Raw genomic sequence first — 18,157 nt, forward strand, 5'->3', positions numbered from 1 at the left:
AAATATTTGTTTACGTTATTAACGCATGGGTAATGAGAGATAATGTCTGCGTTGGACCGACTGCTCATGCTGAGCTAACAAAAGAGTATTTTTTGGCGTCAGCTCCACGTCAACTTTCCGCTGACGCCCAGATAAGGCGCTAGTTCTAAGAAACCAGGCCTTGAGCTAACAAAACAGTATTTTATTCAGCGGGACGTTGACGTCACGCTGACGCTCAGATAAGGCGCTTGTCCTAAGAAACCAGACCTTAACATTCACAGCTTTTAACTGTTGTGACTTTTAACACAAAAGCTAATTATCAGAGTAATAAAAGTAATTCTAAAATATTAAACATTTTTAAAACTGAACTTTTATAATAAATTACAATATTTAAAAAAAAAAAAAAAAACTCAATGAATTTAGTTTCGTAATGTGGGTGAGGATATTCATTAAAGGAAAAACAAATAAAATTACCTCAAATTTAGAATTTTCCATAAAATTTCCAAAGTCTTCATCATCACTTATTTCAGTATACTCATGGTCAGGTAAGACCCCCTCTTTGCTATTTCTCTTTGGAGGTGGATCAAGGAGCGTAATAGGAGGCTGATCGTTCATCATTTCTGACCAATTATCTAGAACAAGTTTCACTGTAATTATTAAAATGGAAGGGAGGCCTGCAACATCTACACCCAAATTAACTTACATAAAAGTAAGATATGTCAAAATACAGATACAGAAGCCCCGTGGCAGAATTTTTTCGGGCTATCTGCAACAAAACTGTCTGTAAGATACCTTTAATAATAACAAGCATATATGCAACAAATTTAAAATAACAAAAGCCCTGTGCTTACAAAAAAAAAAGGAATTCTTTTTAATTGAACATGTAATAAATTTTTATTCTGATATTATGGGTGATATTCTCCCATATTGTTGGGGCGGGGAGATATAATGTACAAATTTTTTCTTTCTTTGCATTTTGTAAATAATCATTAAGATAAAAAAAAAATTAAAATTCATAAAATCTGTTGCCGAAAAAAGATCAATGACGAATCAGACTCCTCAAAAAGGGGTTACTCAAATGCATAGTAAATAATATCATACAAAAAAATATCGCATTTAAAAACTATTGGGAAATCAATAGCAATAACTGCCAAAATTCGATAGAATCATTACCCTAAAAAGTAAATACTCAAATGCACGATTCAAATTTTCTAAATTTTTTGAAATATATTGGGATATTTAAAAACCATGTGAAAACCAATATCAATAACTGCCGAAAATACAATTGAAACATTACATCGATTTAAGACACTATCGGCGTAAAAAAGTGATTATCTAAATGCATGCTTCAAATATTACATGTAAATTTCTGTAGAAAAGAAAACTTAAATTTTTAGTTTTCAAAAGAAAAAAATCTTTCTGCTAACTTTAACATTCTGCAACAACAGAGCCGCGCCGCTGCGATTCTGCCACGGGTACAGAAGTATGATTCAAAGTGAAAAAAGATTTTTTTTTTTTTAAAAAATAAAGTAAAATCACTAGCTTTAACAATTAATTATTCACATGAAAAAAAAGTATTTAATATAGAACTCAATATATTTAAGCTACAAAGCTATTCGATATATTAAGCTACAAAACAGCTCAGCAATAGTTTCAAAAACACAATTAAAAAAAAGAACTATTAAATTTCACACTATTAATCTATTGTATGTTATAAAAATGATCTTTTGAATACATATTTGAAATAATACTCACAAATATCTGATGTTTTTTCATTTCAAAAAACTTTAAAAAGTGTTTTATGAATGTAATAAACTATATAAAATAAAAAAATATATATAAAAAAAAAACAGTAAAAGATATACTTAACACAATTCTACAAATTGCAATTCTCTATAAACAGCATTAACATAACAATCTCAAAAGCAAACCAAAATTGACATATTTGTCAGCGTTTATCTCTACTATTGGTAATTTAAGTTTTTTCTATAAATAAGAAATGCTTTAGTGTGCATTTTTGCATTTTAAGCAATTTATGTTCTAAAAAAAATATTCTAAAGCCTTAATATTGAATAGCCTGTTGCAGATATGTCTTACCAAACAAACTTAATAATATGAGAAGTGATCTAAATAATATAAAATTCTATATAATGCAAAGTCTAGTGTTTCAATGTTAGAGGTTTAAAGATCTTCAACTGTAAGGGAAAAAAAAGTTATAATTTGATGTTTAACTCATTTTTGGCCAAAGGTGCGTAAACGCACCATTTCAATAAATGTTTTTTTATTAACACCCTGATATATAAATTTTACTAATTTTATTTTCTGCTATTGTCAAGGGTTTTGAAGACATCTATAAAATAATTTCGGTAATTACAACTACAGATTCTAAAATTTATAATGATTTTTTTTTAATGTGAAGAGGATATGCAAAATGGGTAAAAAGGGAATAATTTTTGTGTTTCCCCCATAAAATGCGAGAACATGACCTATAATATTAGAATAAAAACATATTGTATATTCAATTTAAAAAAAATATTTTATTTTATCCGAAAGTATTATTATTATTATTTTTTTTTTTGAAGTAGACGCTTCTGTTACTTTAAATTAGTAACATGTGTATTTGTTACTATTAAAAATATCTAGTAGAAAGATATTAGTACTGGAGAGGTATGTAGTAGAAAGTCTGAAAAAATTCTGCCACAGGGCCAACATAAAAAGAATTCATTACCTGTAAAACAAACTTATCACAAAAAAGAGAGAACTATTTTTACCAGACGAAGATCCACTCCTTCCGTCTGATGTGCTGAACTTCTTGAGAAGAGGGATCTTATCTGAAGAGTCAGTAGACAGAGTGGTTAGCGTAGGACTCACATTCTCTTTGTCATCCTGGGGCTTATCTATTTAATAAGAATCTTAATTACAATTCAAACTATACATTTCAATTACAAATCCCTTCTGTTCTATACAGGGCGTGTAGTCAAATTTTTCAATAAAAAATAAGCACCTTTTAAGCACTCAAAAAATATTTTTAATCATTATATACACTAACAAAATGCAAAATAATTTTCAAAGACTTTACAAGATCATTTATAGTTAACACATATATAACATTTAAATTTAAAAAAAAATCTTATTGTGACCGCAAAGTATGTAGGCCCTCTCGATATAACAATCCCTCTACAACAGTATATTTATTTAATTCCTAAAATATTGTTGTAGCGAGGTTCTACTGTAAATCAAAAAATAAAAGATTCAGAATTTTTTTTTCTTACATGGAGTAACTATTTGCCTTGGAAGTTGGTGATATTTATCACCTAAAAACGATATGTCACCAAAAAATGCTCCGTCTAACCCAACATGACCAGTGTGCTTGAAATCTCCTTGGGGACGAGAAATCATATCAGTTTTCAACCTAAAAAAAATAAAAATAAATAAATAATAGTTAATGAATTGCTTACAATCAATTTTTAATTCCAAACAAGCTGTCCCACTGTAACTTTTTTTAAACCAGATATTACAAGAAAAAGGGGTCATCCACCGACTAGTTGGCTGGACGCAGTTGAGAAGGATCTAAAGATAATAGGAATAACTAACTGGAAGGCCATGGCACAGAATAGATGGCAAAAACTTATTGTGATGGCCTTGGCCTGTCATACGCTATAGTGAACAGGAAGTTTTAGTAGTAAGTGAGCAACAAAGTTTTTTTTAATAGGGCAGAGATTCAACTAAAGAGGTTGGAATCTGCTGATATAGAGCTAATGAGGCAACTTTAACTTTATTTTCCTGGGCTTGAGCATCGAGTCCTTTAAAATGAACTCTTATGGAAAAAATTATGCAGCTCTTATGTAGGGTTGCCACTCAAATCTGGAAAAAAAATTCCCTGTGTTGTCCCTGTACATATTATACACAATATATTAAGAGAAAACACAACAATTCCTGTGCTCTTCTGTGAGCTATATAGGGCAAACTATATTTATTAGTTTTAATTGCTGGAAAAACTTAGAGAGAAAAAAGTAACAGCCGAACAAACTTAAATAATGCTTTTTTCATTAAATAGTTTAGTTTAGCTGAAATATCATCCTTAAATATCCCACAGATTATGATTTGAGTGGTCACCATTTTTTAAAACGCGAGAATAAGAAATAAAATTCTCTGTATTTTTCCCAGTTCGTAAAGAATGCTATTTTAGATGATTTTTAAATTCCCTGTATTTTTTAGGCTTTCTCTGTTCTCCCCCTGTGGAGTGACAACCCTGACATATCTGCGTCACAATAGCAAAATAAGAAGAATGAAACATTCACCTTCTTCGACTGGCATAGAGGCCGCATTTGGAATCTGCCCTTGAGAAACTTGGCCTGTGAGTGGGAAAATTTGTAAGGTAGGCAACAGTGTGAGCAGGATTGAAGAGCCCTGTTTTCCCATTGATTAAAACACCCTTCCAGATGTTGATGCTGTCAGGTAAAGGTCTGAAAAACAAATTTCCAATTAGATGAAATTTAGAAAGAATATAAACATATTTTTAAGTATGATTTTCAACTAAGACATGGATCCACAACATTTTTGAATAGCAAGCCACAAAAATTAGAAATAACATGGAGCTGTAATTATCAGGGGTGATTGTGAACCTGACTTAAAAATCCTGTAAATTTATTGAGTAAAATCATTAACAAAGCATTTAAAAAAATTGCTGTCTTTATAAATTTAAATCATTGATATTTTCAAAACATGAAATTCAAATAAATTATATGGAGCATAATTTAAATGAATACTTTTATCTCTAATCACATTTATTATTCTACCAGAAAAAATATTTACAAATGAAAGAGATTCCAAGCATAAATTCCAATTCTAATATTTTTACACATAAATGCGATTGATGATTTCTTGAAAGTTCCGAATCCGGATTTTTTCTGGAGCTCATCTCTGAATTATAAAAATGGTTGACTCCGATCTTGCTTGATAATAATATGATTGACTTACAAACGTTTAATCAATAAGAGTTCAGAGAAAAAAAAGTCAAATAAACAAATAAAATTATTTATATTAAATATATGTAGACAGTTATATAGATATAGATTGTAACAAGATTGCAAATCAAGTTAAAACAAAATTTATTGGTGCAAAGAAACAAATATAAAATTAATAAACATAATTTTTACAGAAACTAACTTTTATTATACCATTATTCATAACTGTAAAATACTGATAGAGGGGACCCTAATTTTGAGGAAAATCTCTGTGATGCCGAAAATAAAGATTACTTAGTAGAAAAAAGAAAGATAATTTATTTAGTTACTTTAATCAAACTCTGAAAATCCATCGGAACAAGAAAAAAAAAACAGAGCCATAGTCCAAAATAAAGGTCAATGCATTTTTATTTAGTTCATCAGTAACATCATTGTGTAACATTGTCAGTAACATAGATCTGACATTAACTTTTGCTAACTTGAAAATGCCCATCTTCGTTTTCATTTAATGCGTTGGATATACCACAATGCTTAAAAGAATTTCAATTGTCTTTTCAGAGACGGCTTCCCAAGGGGCTGACATAAAACCAATTACATCTTGCAGAATTGGGCCTTTTAAATTCCCGGCAAGGTTCTTTTGTTTGTTCCCAATGAAGGCTGCCCATTCTCTTCGCAATGCAATTTTCCATGCACGAAACATCTACAAAAGCCTTGTGCACTTTGCAGGAATCAAAACTATATCTGTGTCCAGATTTGTTAAATATTTCTGAGAGATTTTAGGTTCTAAAATTTGAAGCCCAATCCAAGATAATTAACCTCCGAACATCATCCTCATTTGGATAAATTCTTGTTAACCAATTTTCTATAGGGCAAGCCGTCATCATACTTGCCAACATTGGAGAAATAAAATAATGGAGATTTTACTAACCGACCCAATTTCGGGTTAACGACTATGTTCAACTCTGTAGCCTTGTAATTTTGAATCCAATCCAGGGAGCTCCTGGATCAAGTATTGGGCGAAATTTGCCTCCATGGAGGACTTTTTTATGGAACTAACCTGCATGGAGAGGAAGACCACGAGAAACTCCCACGGTTAGTCTGACGGGAAGGCTATTCTAATCCATGATTGATCTCCCACTGAGGATATTTCACGTCAGCACTCTGGACGTGGAATTTATATCGATCAGTCATCACTGTTATTTGAACCTAGGTTCACCTCATTGGAAGGCAAACACTCTATCCCCTGAGTCTTCATAACTTGATTTCAACTATTCTGATGACACTCAACATACTGCAGTACAGGCAATAGCACTATTTGTTGAGGAATAAGAGAAGTATTTTTGCTATCAGTGGATATTTTATCATGAAATTATTACTTTTTTATTTCTTTAAAATTTCTTCAACAAATAAGGAGAAATTTGAGAATATACAGGTAAACAGGAGATAGTTGCAAAATACAGGAGTTTTCGTTAAAAAATCAGGAGACTTGTCAGGTATGCATCATCCATCCGTTGGGTAACCTTAACATTGCATGGAAATTTTAAGTCTTTCAGCACACAAGGTGGGATGTGTCCTGTCGGTCTTTTTAAAATCACAAATATTTCTAAGGCAAAAAAGAAAATTTTATTTTAAAAAAATCGGTAAGAAAGATTAATTAATGGAATTTAGTCCATTAATTTTTCTCAAGACTGATTTCAATCCCCAGGACTGATAACAGGTGCCCATGCCTGTCATGCAGCAAGAAATATTTTTTGATAATAACTTAGGAACCAATTTAGTGTCCTCAAAATAAATAACATATTTGAATACAATGTCTACAAATTTTCAAAAAAAAAAAAGCTGATTTTAAGATTTAACAAATTTCTTTTTGTGTTTTAAAGAATTATGAAGTTTATATAACTTTTTTTTATTATTCAAATAGCTAAGAGAAATTTTAGAAAAAAAAATATTAAAAAAGTATATTTGCCATTAGGAGTGCAAGATGCTTTCAAAAATAAAAGGCTATTAACAAGAAAGATAAACAAAACAAGAAAGTGAGTAAAAACAATCAATTCCAAAAATCTTCTTTATAAATGGAAATAATTACTATATAAAAACTAATTGTTCATAATTTGTTACATAAATTTAATCGATTATTTCATTACCTTTTATCCAAAACAGTGATAACTTCCCCAGTTTTATAATGAAGCCATTCTTTTTTGCCCTGGACAACTTCTATTGTATCTTGGATAGATTGCACTTGCTCTGGCTTACACTAAAAGATAGAAAAATTATTATTTTACAAAATAATTCCAGGAGAAAAGATTCTCTTCAACCAAATGCCACTTCCAATGCCTTTTGGTTAAATTTTAAAATGCTTTAAAATGTAACAACAAAAAGTACAGAAAATGTTATTAAATATCACAACAAAAATTTAAAGAAAGTAGTGTGATTGTATACATACATAGCACAATAAATACATACAAAAAGGACAAAAAGAAATAAAAGAGAAAAATGAAGAAAATCAATAAGTTTCATTTACTGTGTATAAGCTGCAAGNTTTAAGACATCAGTCTTAAGTCAATCCATCTTTATTATTTTAATTGAAAATGTTAAGCACTGTTATTGATGTTATAGAAGCAATTTTTTAGAATTAACATTTTGTTTCATTATAGATTTACTCCTTTTATTTATTTTTGATTGATTTAAAGATTTCTAATTGATAATTTTTGAAAATATGTTAAATTGCTAAATCGATTTCCTAGGCAAAAATATTTAGCATCAATACTCATTGTATATACATTTATAAAATAATTTCATTATTTAATCATTTCGTTGAAAATACTCAATTAAATAATCAATTTTATTTTAAAAAAATATTAAAGGCCATTCACTTATTTACATATCTTTATAAATTCTGTATGATTAATATTATTAATCTTGTTAATGTCTTTTTTTTTAATATGCTTTTTTAAGTACCTTCAATATAAATCTAAAAAATACACTTTCTAACCTTTTTAAATAATATTTACATTAATTATAGTTTGTAATTAAAATTTTGTTACATAATTAAAAAAAGTAATTATTAATTTAAAAAATAGAATGAGCCACTCATTGATTATATTTGAAAGTGGGTATAAATTGTTTTTATAGTTTCTATAGAATCATAAAGAGAGTGCTTTGTCTGAATCTAGTTATTTCATCATGATCATGTAGTCACTTAGATATGATTTTCACAAACCTTTCAAGATCCATTTTCCTACTAGAGATGAATGATTTAATTCCCCTCGGTGGCTTAAAGGCAACTTTCTGGTATAGTACACTGATGGTTCAAAGATTGATCCCCAATCAGGAGTAGGAATTTATTGCTCCAATGATGGTACCAAACTTCACTTTCCCTTGGGAAACTATGCCACTGCTTTTCAGGCTGAGGTCTATGCCATTATCCATTGCTGCAAGATATGCTTAGGCAGGGGATATCGAAATATGACTATCCGCATCTGTTCTGACAGTCAGGCTGCTCTCTTATTACTGTCAAAGTTCAAATTCACCTCTTTGCTAGTGTGGGAATGCTTCTCTGCGACCTATCTACTCATAACAGGGTATACCTGCATTTAGTACCTGGACATATGGGTATTGGCTGAAATGAGCTAGCTGATGAAGCAGCAAGGGCTGGCTCTAATGCAATTTTCTGGGGCCCTGAACCTGCACCGGGAAGTTCTCCCACCTCATTTAGGGCATCCATATTCAAGCTCTACGGCAAAATTGCCCATGAGCAATGTCGCTTTTCTGACGGTCAGAGACAAGCTAAGGAGTTGAATCGTGACTGTCCTAGTGTACGTCAAAAGGAGCTTTTAAAGCTTAATAGAAACAGTCTATGGAAGATCATTGGTCTTCTTACTGGACACTGCATCCTCAGGAGACACCTATACATAATGGGAATTGAATCCAATTCTCTTTGTCGAGGTTGTCATCTTGAAGAAGAGACATCACGACATATACTTTGTGATTGTGAGGTCTATTCTGCTCAAAGATTTAAGCATTTAGGGCTGCATTGCGTCAAAACTTGGAAACTGCAAGATGTTCCTGTAAGGTGCTTGCTGAACTTTATTTCATCTATAGGGCTTTCATGCTAATCATGATTTAGGGTTTGGGTTTGAGTACAATAGACCTCTGGTCAGTGTGCCCTGCTCTTTGGAGCTGCCCAACCTCTAAGTCTAAGTCTATGGTCATGTAAATTCTTTGAAAATTATTTTCCATTATGTTAATATATATATTAACAAAATGGAAAATAATTTTCAAAAACTTTACATGATCATGATAAAAATAACTAGTTTCTGACATATATATATATATATATATATATATATGTCAGAAACTAGTTATTTTTATCATGATCATGTAAAGTTTTTGAAAATTATTTTCCATTTTGTTAATATATATATTAACATAATGGAAAATAATTTTCAAAGAATTTACATGACCATAGACTTAGACTTAGAGGTTGGGCAGCTCCAAAGAGCAGGGCACACTGACCAGAGGTCTATTGTACTCAAACCCAAACCCTAAATCATGATTAGCATGAAAGCCCTATAGATGAAATAAAGTTCAGCAAGCACCTTACAGGAACATCTTGCAGTTTCCAAGTTTTGACGCAATGCAGCCCTAAATGCTTAAATCTTTGAGCAGAATAGACCTCACAATCACAAAGTATATGTCGTGATGTCTCTTCTTCAAGATGACAACCTCGACAAAGAGAATTGGATTCAATTCCCATTATGTATAGGTGTCTCCTGAGGATGCAGTGTCCAGTAAGAAGACCAATGATCTTCCATAGACTGTTTCTATTAAGCTTTAAAAGCTCCTTTTGACGTACACTAGGACAGTCACGATTCAACTCCTTAGCTTGTCTCTGACCGTCAGAAAAGCGACATTGCTCATGGGCAATTTTGCCGTAGAGCTTGAATATGGATGCCCTAAATGAGGTGGGAGAACTTCCCGGTGCAGGTTCAGGGCCCCAGAAAATTGCATTAGAGCCAGCCCTTGCTGCTTCATCAGCTAGCTCATTTCAGCCAATACCCATATGTCCAGGTACTAAATGCAGGTATACCCTGTTATGAGTAGATAGGTCGCAGAGAAGCATTCCCACACTAGCAAAGAGGTGAATTTGAACTTTGACAGTAATAAGAGAGCAGCCTGACTGTCAGAACAGATGCGGATAGTCATATTTCGATATCCCCTGCCTAAGCATATCTTGCAGCAATGGATAATGGCATAGACCTCAGCCTGAAAAGCAGTGGCATAGTTTCCCAAGGGAAAGTGAAGTTTGGTACCATCATTGGAGCAATAAATTCCTACTCCTGATTGGGGATCAATCTTTGAACCATCAGTGTACTATACCAGAAAGTTGCCTTTAAGCCACCGAGGGGAATTAAATCATTCATCTCTAGTAGGAAAATGGATCTTGAAAGGTTTGTGAAAATCATATCTAAGTGACTACATGATCATGATGAAATAACTAGATTCAGACAAAGCACTCTCTTTATGATTCTATAGAAACTATAAAAACAATTTATACCCACTTTCAAATATAATCAATGAGTGGCTCATTCTATTTTTTAAATTAATAATTACTTTTTTTAATTATGTAACAAAATTTTAATTACAAACTATAATTAATGTAAATATTATTTAAAAAGGTTAGAAAGTGTATTTTTTAGATTTATATTGAAGGTACTTAAAAAAGCATATTAAAAAAAAAGACATTAACAAGATTAATAATATTAATCATACAGAATTTATAAAGATATGTAAATAAGTGAATGGCCTTTAATATTTTTTTAAAATAAAATTGATTATTTAATTGAGTATTTTCAACGAAATGATTAAATAATGAAATTATTTTATAAATGTATATACAATGAGTATTGATGCTAAATATTTTTGCCTAGGAAATCGATTTAGCAATTTAACATATTTTCAAAAATTATCAATTAGAAATCTTTAAATCAATCAAAAATAAATAAAAGGAGTAAATCTATAATGAAACAAAATGTTAATTCTAAAAAATTGCTTCTATAACATCAATAACAGTGCTTAACATTTTCAATTAAAATAATAAAGATGGATTGACTTAAGACTGATGTCTTAAAGTAAAAACAAACACAAGTTTTGTTTTATTTAATTTTGTTTAAAATTAAAAATGATGTAATATTTATTGGTTTAAAAATAATAATAAAACTGTAACAAAATATTTTGCATACATGCAATAAAAGTTAAAAAAAGAGTAAAAGACAGATCAAAGAAATGTTCACTTAAGTAAAACATTTTTTAAATTATTTGTAGATAAAAAAATGCGCTTTTGAAACAGCGTTAGACCTTCTTTTACTTTTTTGTTAAAAATAATAAAGTTGTATAAAGTAATGGTCAAATGGTCTTAACAAATGTAAGTTTTTAATTTATTTATTACTTTCTTTTTTGAATACAAAATAGACTAAAGATTTATTAGTTAAAATCGGTTAAAGATTTATTGGCTGACTCAAACAAACATGTATTGAAAGAATTATAAGAAAAATTAATAATAAAATACTATATTTAATAGCACTATTGTTAAATTACTAAAAAGCGTCACAACATTGCTTAACATTTTATTTAATTAAAACAAAATTTAGAACTAATAATAAAAAATCAATATTAATGAAAATATACATAAAATGGTTAAAATTACAGATGTGAAAAAGAAACAAAACAAAAAACATTTCAATTATTAATATATTTAGTCAAAGTTTTTCTTTTTTACTAATGTGTTATTTAATATAAATAATCTTACATATTTTACTATAAATTCTTATTTATTTTACTATATACATATTTTTCCTAAGTTCAGAAAGTCTGAAATTCCACCAAAAGTTGGGAAAATCTGAAACTTGTTTAAAAAATGCAAATATTTTGTCAAAATCAACTGATTCAAAAATATAAATTATTACTTGCTGTCCGGTCAAAGCAGCCCAAGGTTGAAATCCATAGCTGAACATTTCCCATAGTGTCACACCATAAGCCCAAACATCACTGGCTGATGTGAAACGGAGATAGTTGATACATTCAGGGGCACACCTAACAGTGCAACATTCATTAAAAATAAAATCCACAAACACAACTGCAATTCAAGTATTGAGAGAGAGATAAGAATAAATTTCAGGTGAAGAAATTAGGGAAGAATAATTAATAAGGTATAGTTTGTCTATAGTAAGAGCTCTTCTTGCTATTCGTGTGGACCATGCGGCGGTGACTATGGTAACGAGGTATAAATATTTCAAGTAGAGGTGTGTGGTCATTGTTCAGGACAGTTTTAAGCTTGGGTCAGCAAGAGAAAGAGAATCTTTTTCTTCCGTCTATTGTGTTAGCCCTAGAGTGAAGAGAATGACCCTCCCTGAAATGCGCCATTCTTGTTTCCATAGTAGCAGATGGCCTCACACTTTGTGGAGGGGGAGTTCTTATTATAGACAAACAATACATTTTCCTAAACATGTGAACATTAAAACAATAAATTAACTTTAATTAATAAAACTACTCAAAAGCAATAAAACAAATGTCATTAGAAAATATTAAAGAGACAATGTTTAAAACATTTACTTTCCCTAACTTTATACCACAAATTAGATTCACACTCTCTGACAGATAGGATTTTAATGCAGAATTCATATTCACACGAATTATACACAGAATTGCAACAATTGCATAAAAAAAGGAGGCGGAAAATGTTTTATTAGAAATGACAATTCTTAATGAAAACAAGTTTAAATTATTTGCAAGTAACATTTAGTCTTATGAAAGTAAGAAACATGGCTCGCATCAACAACAGTGATGATATAAAGTATCCTCAGTGGTAGACGGATCAGGGGTTAGAATCCCCTTGCCGTCAAGCTAATGGGGGGAGATTTTCGTGGTTTTCCTCTCCATGTAACATAAATGTGAGTTAGTTCCATCAAAAAGTACTCCACGAAGGCAGCTTTCTCCCAATACTAGATCCAGGAGTTCCTTCGTCTTCTGGATTAGGTTCAAAATTTCAAGGCTACGAAGTTGAACATCAGTAATCGTAAACACAAAAAGGGGTTGGCCGTTCAATAACGGTTGTAAAATTATAAGTCAATAATAATGTCGTCAAAGTATCGCAAGTCAGTAAAAATGTTGTCATTTAATTATGAGCCACTACAAGAAATTATAAAAAACGTCAGATAACTGAGCTCATCTGAGAGCTGTGTCAGATAATTAGGAATCTACTGCATTTTACTTACTAAATTACAACCAGTAGGATTATTTTTTTTACACAAAATCAAATACACAAATCATACAAATGGATTATCACACCAGTAAACTAAGCCGAAAAAAAAAATCATATACCGACTAAAGATTTCTAATATTCTGCTTAAAATGACTTTTTTTTGTCTGTACAATCTATTCTCTATAAAACTATAAACAAATTAATAAAAGATAAGTACATGTTTTCTTACCATGCAATAGGTAATTTCAAATTAACATTGAAGTTAGTTTGATAATAATCTTTGCCAACTCCTAAAGCCCTAGATAAGCCAAAGTCACTAATTTTGACCTAGAAAATAACAGACTTCTTTTACAACAGAGACCAATACATAAATTTTGCTTTGAAAAAGATTTATGCGAACAAAAAATCAACCATTTACAAATTACTAGAACTTCTTAACATAAAAAATTTAAGTTCATTTTCAAAATACAACAGCAGGTTTTAAGTAAAATTTTAAGCTCACTTTAATTATGACTAAATAAAGTAGAACATAGAAAAAATATTGTAATCAACTGAGACAGGTGACTGCTTCTCGGCACTTTTTCCAACTTTTTACTGAAACGAAATGCTGAGAAAAAAAGAAACAAGATTTGCCAAATTAATCATGGTAACCGAGAGTGAGAAAGTGTGCAAAGTGGGAAAGTATGGGGAAATGAACGCAACCATGAAGGGCCTACTCTATGCATTAAGAGTATAATAAATGTTGGATTAATGTTAAGAAGCCTATATAAAACCACGTGATTGTGAATATATTTTTAGTTATTTGTATTTAACTTGGAATTTTTCCTAAACTGTAAAAAAAATTATTATATGTTAATCTATCTGAAAAAAGTACGACTCATTTGGGAAATTTTACTTACTTTGAACGTGTTTTAAAAACAGTTCATTAGTTTAAATTATCCAAAATTGTAAAAAAACAATTCAACTAGGGTGAGTAACCAAATCTTTTAACAAAAAATAAGTACATTTAAAGACATTTTAAACACTCAAAAAATATTTTTAAGCACTATATACATTAACAAAATGCAAAATAATTTTCAACATGATCAGGATAAAATAACTAGTTTCTGACATAACTTTTCCTGATTATATTAGCCTCCATAAAAAGATCGAGATTTTTTGGTTCAATAACAGAGAGTGGAAAATGAAGGCTGAAATTGAGAATATCTTGCAAGCAAACTTGCACATGGGAGTGCAAGAACCTCACCAAACCCAGCACAGTAAACGCACATGCAGACTCTCAAGTATTTCATCAAACATGTAACATGATTGACGCTGTCATACATTACAGATCGAACGGACACATGAACGAATTGTGAGAACGTTGAATGTGAAAATCACAGTTTTGCATAATACACAGCAAAAATTGCACTAGAAAGAAGAAGAAAAATATCATTTTCGAAAAGGGAAAATTAAGCACTTTTTAAAAACACACTAATAAAAAAAGCAACTTTAAGGGCTTTTAAAAACGAAAATAAGCACCTTTAAGCACTTTTTAAAAACGCTACACATTATGTTAACTTTTCTTATATGCCTTCACATGAATTACAAAATTGCAGTAACTAACAGATGTAAACCATTGAAAAGATCAAAAAACTGATAGGAGCAAATAATGTTTTCCCAAAGAAGTTTACTCTTGGAAAAAAATATGTCAAGTAAATAAAATTTATTAATCCCATCACTTAATTTCATCTCATGAGCACATGATCATCCCCCCATGGCAGAATCGTGGCGACATTGTCACATAACATTATAGAGCTCTTGCAGAAAGATATTTCCTTTGTGAAGTAAAAAAAATTTGGTTTTCTTTTCTGCAGAAATTTTCAATCCATTTTTTTATTTAGTTATTACTATTGATTTCCACATAGTTTTTAAAAAACCTATATTTTTAACTTGATATTATTTATTTCAACAACTGAATCTTGAAATGAAAACACGCATTTAGTAACACCCTTTTCGAAGAGTCTGATTAATGTAAATTCGCTCTTTTTTCAGTAGTTGCTGCGGATTTCGCGACTTTTTTTTATTCTTTTCTTAATGATTCATTGATTTAATGATAATTTACAAAATGCGAGAAAAGAAATTATTAGTTTGTTTTCCCTCTCCAAATGAGAGAATATCGGCCACAATATTAAAATTAAAAAAAAAAAAAAAATTACATATTCCATTAAAAAAGTTATGTTATGCTGTTTTAGCAAAAAAGTGTTTTTTTTTATTTATTTTAAAGTTGAGGTTTTTGTTATTTTAAATTAGTAACATGTATAGTTGTTATTTTTAGAAGTATCTTGCAAAAAGACACTAGTATTAGAGAGGCATGTCACGACAGAAAGCCCGAAAAAATTCTGCCACAGGGATCATTACATGCCCAAGTTTACGCCCGGCTTCTCCCACACACACTGGCACTCTGGAGCAGGAGAGAGCTGATTGAAATTCGGATTGGGAAGCATGTTGTTCTTTTTTGTTTGTGTCCCTCAATATTTTGAGTGTTCATATACTTGTAAATAAAATTTAAACTTGAATGTTACACTCTTAACTAAAATTATTTAGATGTTCCATAGAAGTTTATAGAATATTAAAAAGTGTTCCTGTCCTTTGGGTGGAGGTAAGCTATCTCCTTTTTTGATATCTTTAAGAAATATCCTAAAATATGCCTTCACATCAATCATACAATTGCAGAACATAAGAAATATTGTTATGTAAACTATTGAACCGATCATAAAACTGAAAAAGAGCAAATAGAGTTTACTCTAGGAAAAAAACATGTTAAGTAAAATAAATTGCATGTATTATAAGTATTGCAATTAAATTTATTAATCCCATCACTTAATTTCATCTCGTGAACGCATGATCATCATGTGCTCAAGGTTAATTCAGGCTCCTCCCCCACACACTGACACTCTGGAGTGGGAAAGAACTGCATGGAATTTCGATTGGGAAGCATGTTTTTCTTTTTTCTTTGCATCCCTGAATATTTTTTGTGTCCATATGTTTGTAAATAAAATTTAATCTTGAATGTTACACTCTCAACTACCATTGTAGTGTATCTACCACTATAAAAATACAATTCCAATTCCATAGTATATAAGACATGCTAACTTGATTCTATGTCGGAGAACCTTTTCATAGATGAAGGTTGACTATGTCCATATCTACTCTTACCACATTGGTGACCTTCGGATGTGATGTGAACATGTCTACCTTGACTGTAACGCCCACTTCGTTCTGAACATGCTTATTTTGACAGTACCGCCCACTTTGATCTGAACACACCGATTTTGATGGAATGTCCCCATTGAACAGTTGACTTGCTACTTGCGACATTATCCACCTCCTCGCGCTGTTGCTACTCTGTCTCGATCACACACAACATCGGACTGCTTACACTCGCCTGCTAATGGCAACACAGAAGCAACCACGACCATGAACTTAATACAGCTCTCACAATCAGAACTCAAAAAGTATGGTGACCTTAATACAGCTCTCCTGGTTTCTTAGAAAACAGCAATGAATCAACAAGTATCCCATTCATCGAATTCTATCACAGATAAAATTCTGGTGGAAGAGTAGTGTAGTGTATCTACCACTACAAAAATACAATTCCAATTCCCTAGTATATAAGACATGCTAACTCGATTCTATGTTGAAGTACCTTTTCATAGATGAAAGTTGACATGATCAATAACAACCCTACCCACAACCATTATTTAGGAATATTAAGAAGTTTTCCCTGCCTTTTAGTGGAGGTAAGCTCTCTTCTTTTTGATATCTTCTGGTAATATCCAAAAATATGCCTTTACATCAATCACACATTGTAGAACATAACAGATGCTCTTATGTAAACCATTGAACCAATCATAAAACTGACAGAGAGCAAGTAGAGATTGCCCAATGACAGAAAAAAAAACACGCCAACAAATAAAATTGCACGTATATCAATCAAACTCACTTTATTTTTTGCAAAGACGAGAATATTTCTGGCAGCCAGGTCCCTGTGGATTAGCTTCTTATTCTCTAGGTACTGCATACCTTCAGCTATTTGCAGGGCAAAGTCACAGAGGGAGATGACGGGAAAACTCGGACGGAGAACTGGCTCCTTAAGGCACTCCAGTAGGGATCTAAGAGGAGCAAGTTCTGTAACCTGCAGAAATAAGTCAGGAAAATCTTACCAAATGAAAACATTTATAGTACAACAAGTAATTTATTGACTCTCAATTTTCAGGATATCTGCTAAATTTTAGATTTTCAAATTCATGACTTACCATGACTAATTCCAAGAATTTTTCACGACTTAGCGAAATTACTATTTTCTGAGACAAAAACACAACAATAAATTTAAAAAAGCATTATAATAACATTAATTGAAATGATAGGTATAACCAAAACTGTTATAATCAGCATCTTCATATTTATAGATTTTAAATTTAAAAAACAGAGTAAAGAAAGAGTTGAAGCAATAAAATAGCTTAAAAAAATACAAATGCAAGAATTTTTTTTCCAAAAATTATTCTACAGATACTTTTCTAATATTCTAAATAATAATAAATAATCTAAATAATTCTAATACTTTTCTAATTATAATATTCTAAAGATACTTTCCTTGTTCATTGGGAAGGAAAGAAATACTCCTGATTTTTCTGTTCACATTTCGGACTAAAAATAATTTGCCAATGACTGGCTAGCTTCGGCTAGAATTTTAGACTGATAAAATAAATAATAACAAAAATTATGCAATCATAGAAGTTTAAAAGATAATTTGCTCTAGAAATAATGTTTTTTCTTTCATTTTTTGGAAAGAACACCATAATTTTTAAAGAAAATGATAAAAACATTTTATATTTTAATTAAATATGACTGTGAGTGGGGATTTCGTTACAAATTCAGATATTCTGAACACCATGAAAATGGGGGGGGG

At 30.8% G+C, this 18,157-nt stretch overlaps 2 protein-coding genes across 3 annotated transcripts in view; one reads left to right on the top strand and one right to left on the bottom strand.

The window, feature by feature from the left end:
• Positions 1-18,157, top strand: part of LOC107439359 (uncharacterized) — a gene marked incomplete in the record, with an annotated part of 53,505 nt that overhangs the window by 21,423 nt on the left and 13,925 nt on the right.
• Positions 299-7,216, bottom strand: LOC110282045 (activated Cdc42 kinase-like). The gene is made up of 6 exons (XM_043056725.2): positions 7,091-7,216; positions 4,281-4,445; positions 3,252-3,391; positions 2,751-2,876; positions 390-611; positions 299-318 (listed from the first exon to the last, which is right to left on the bottom strand). Exons 3-6 carry the CDS (start codon positions 3,376-3,378, stop codon positions 299-301), a joined length of 495 nt encoding a protein of 164 aa, XP_042912659.2. The 5' UTR covers positions 3,379-3,391; positions 4,281-4,445; positions 7,091-7,216.

Source organism: Parasteatoda tepidariorum, chromosome 10 (genome assembly GCF_043381705.1).
Source record: "Parasteatoda tepidariorum isolate YZ-2023 chromosome 10, CAS_Ptep_4.0, whole genome shotgun sequence".
In the NCBI taxonomy this organism is placed as follows: domain Eukaryota; kingdom Metazoa; phylum Arthropoda; class Arachnida; order Araneae; family Theridiidae; genus Parasteatoda; species Parasteatoda tepidariorum.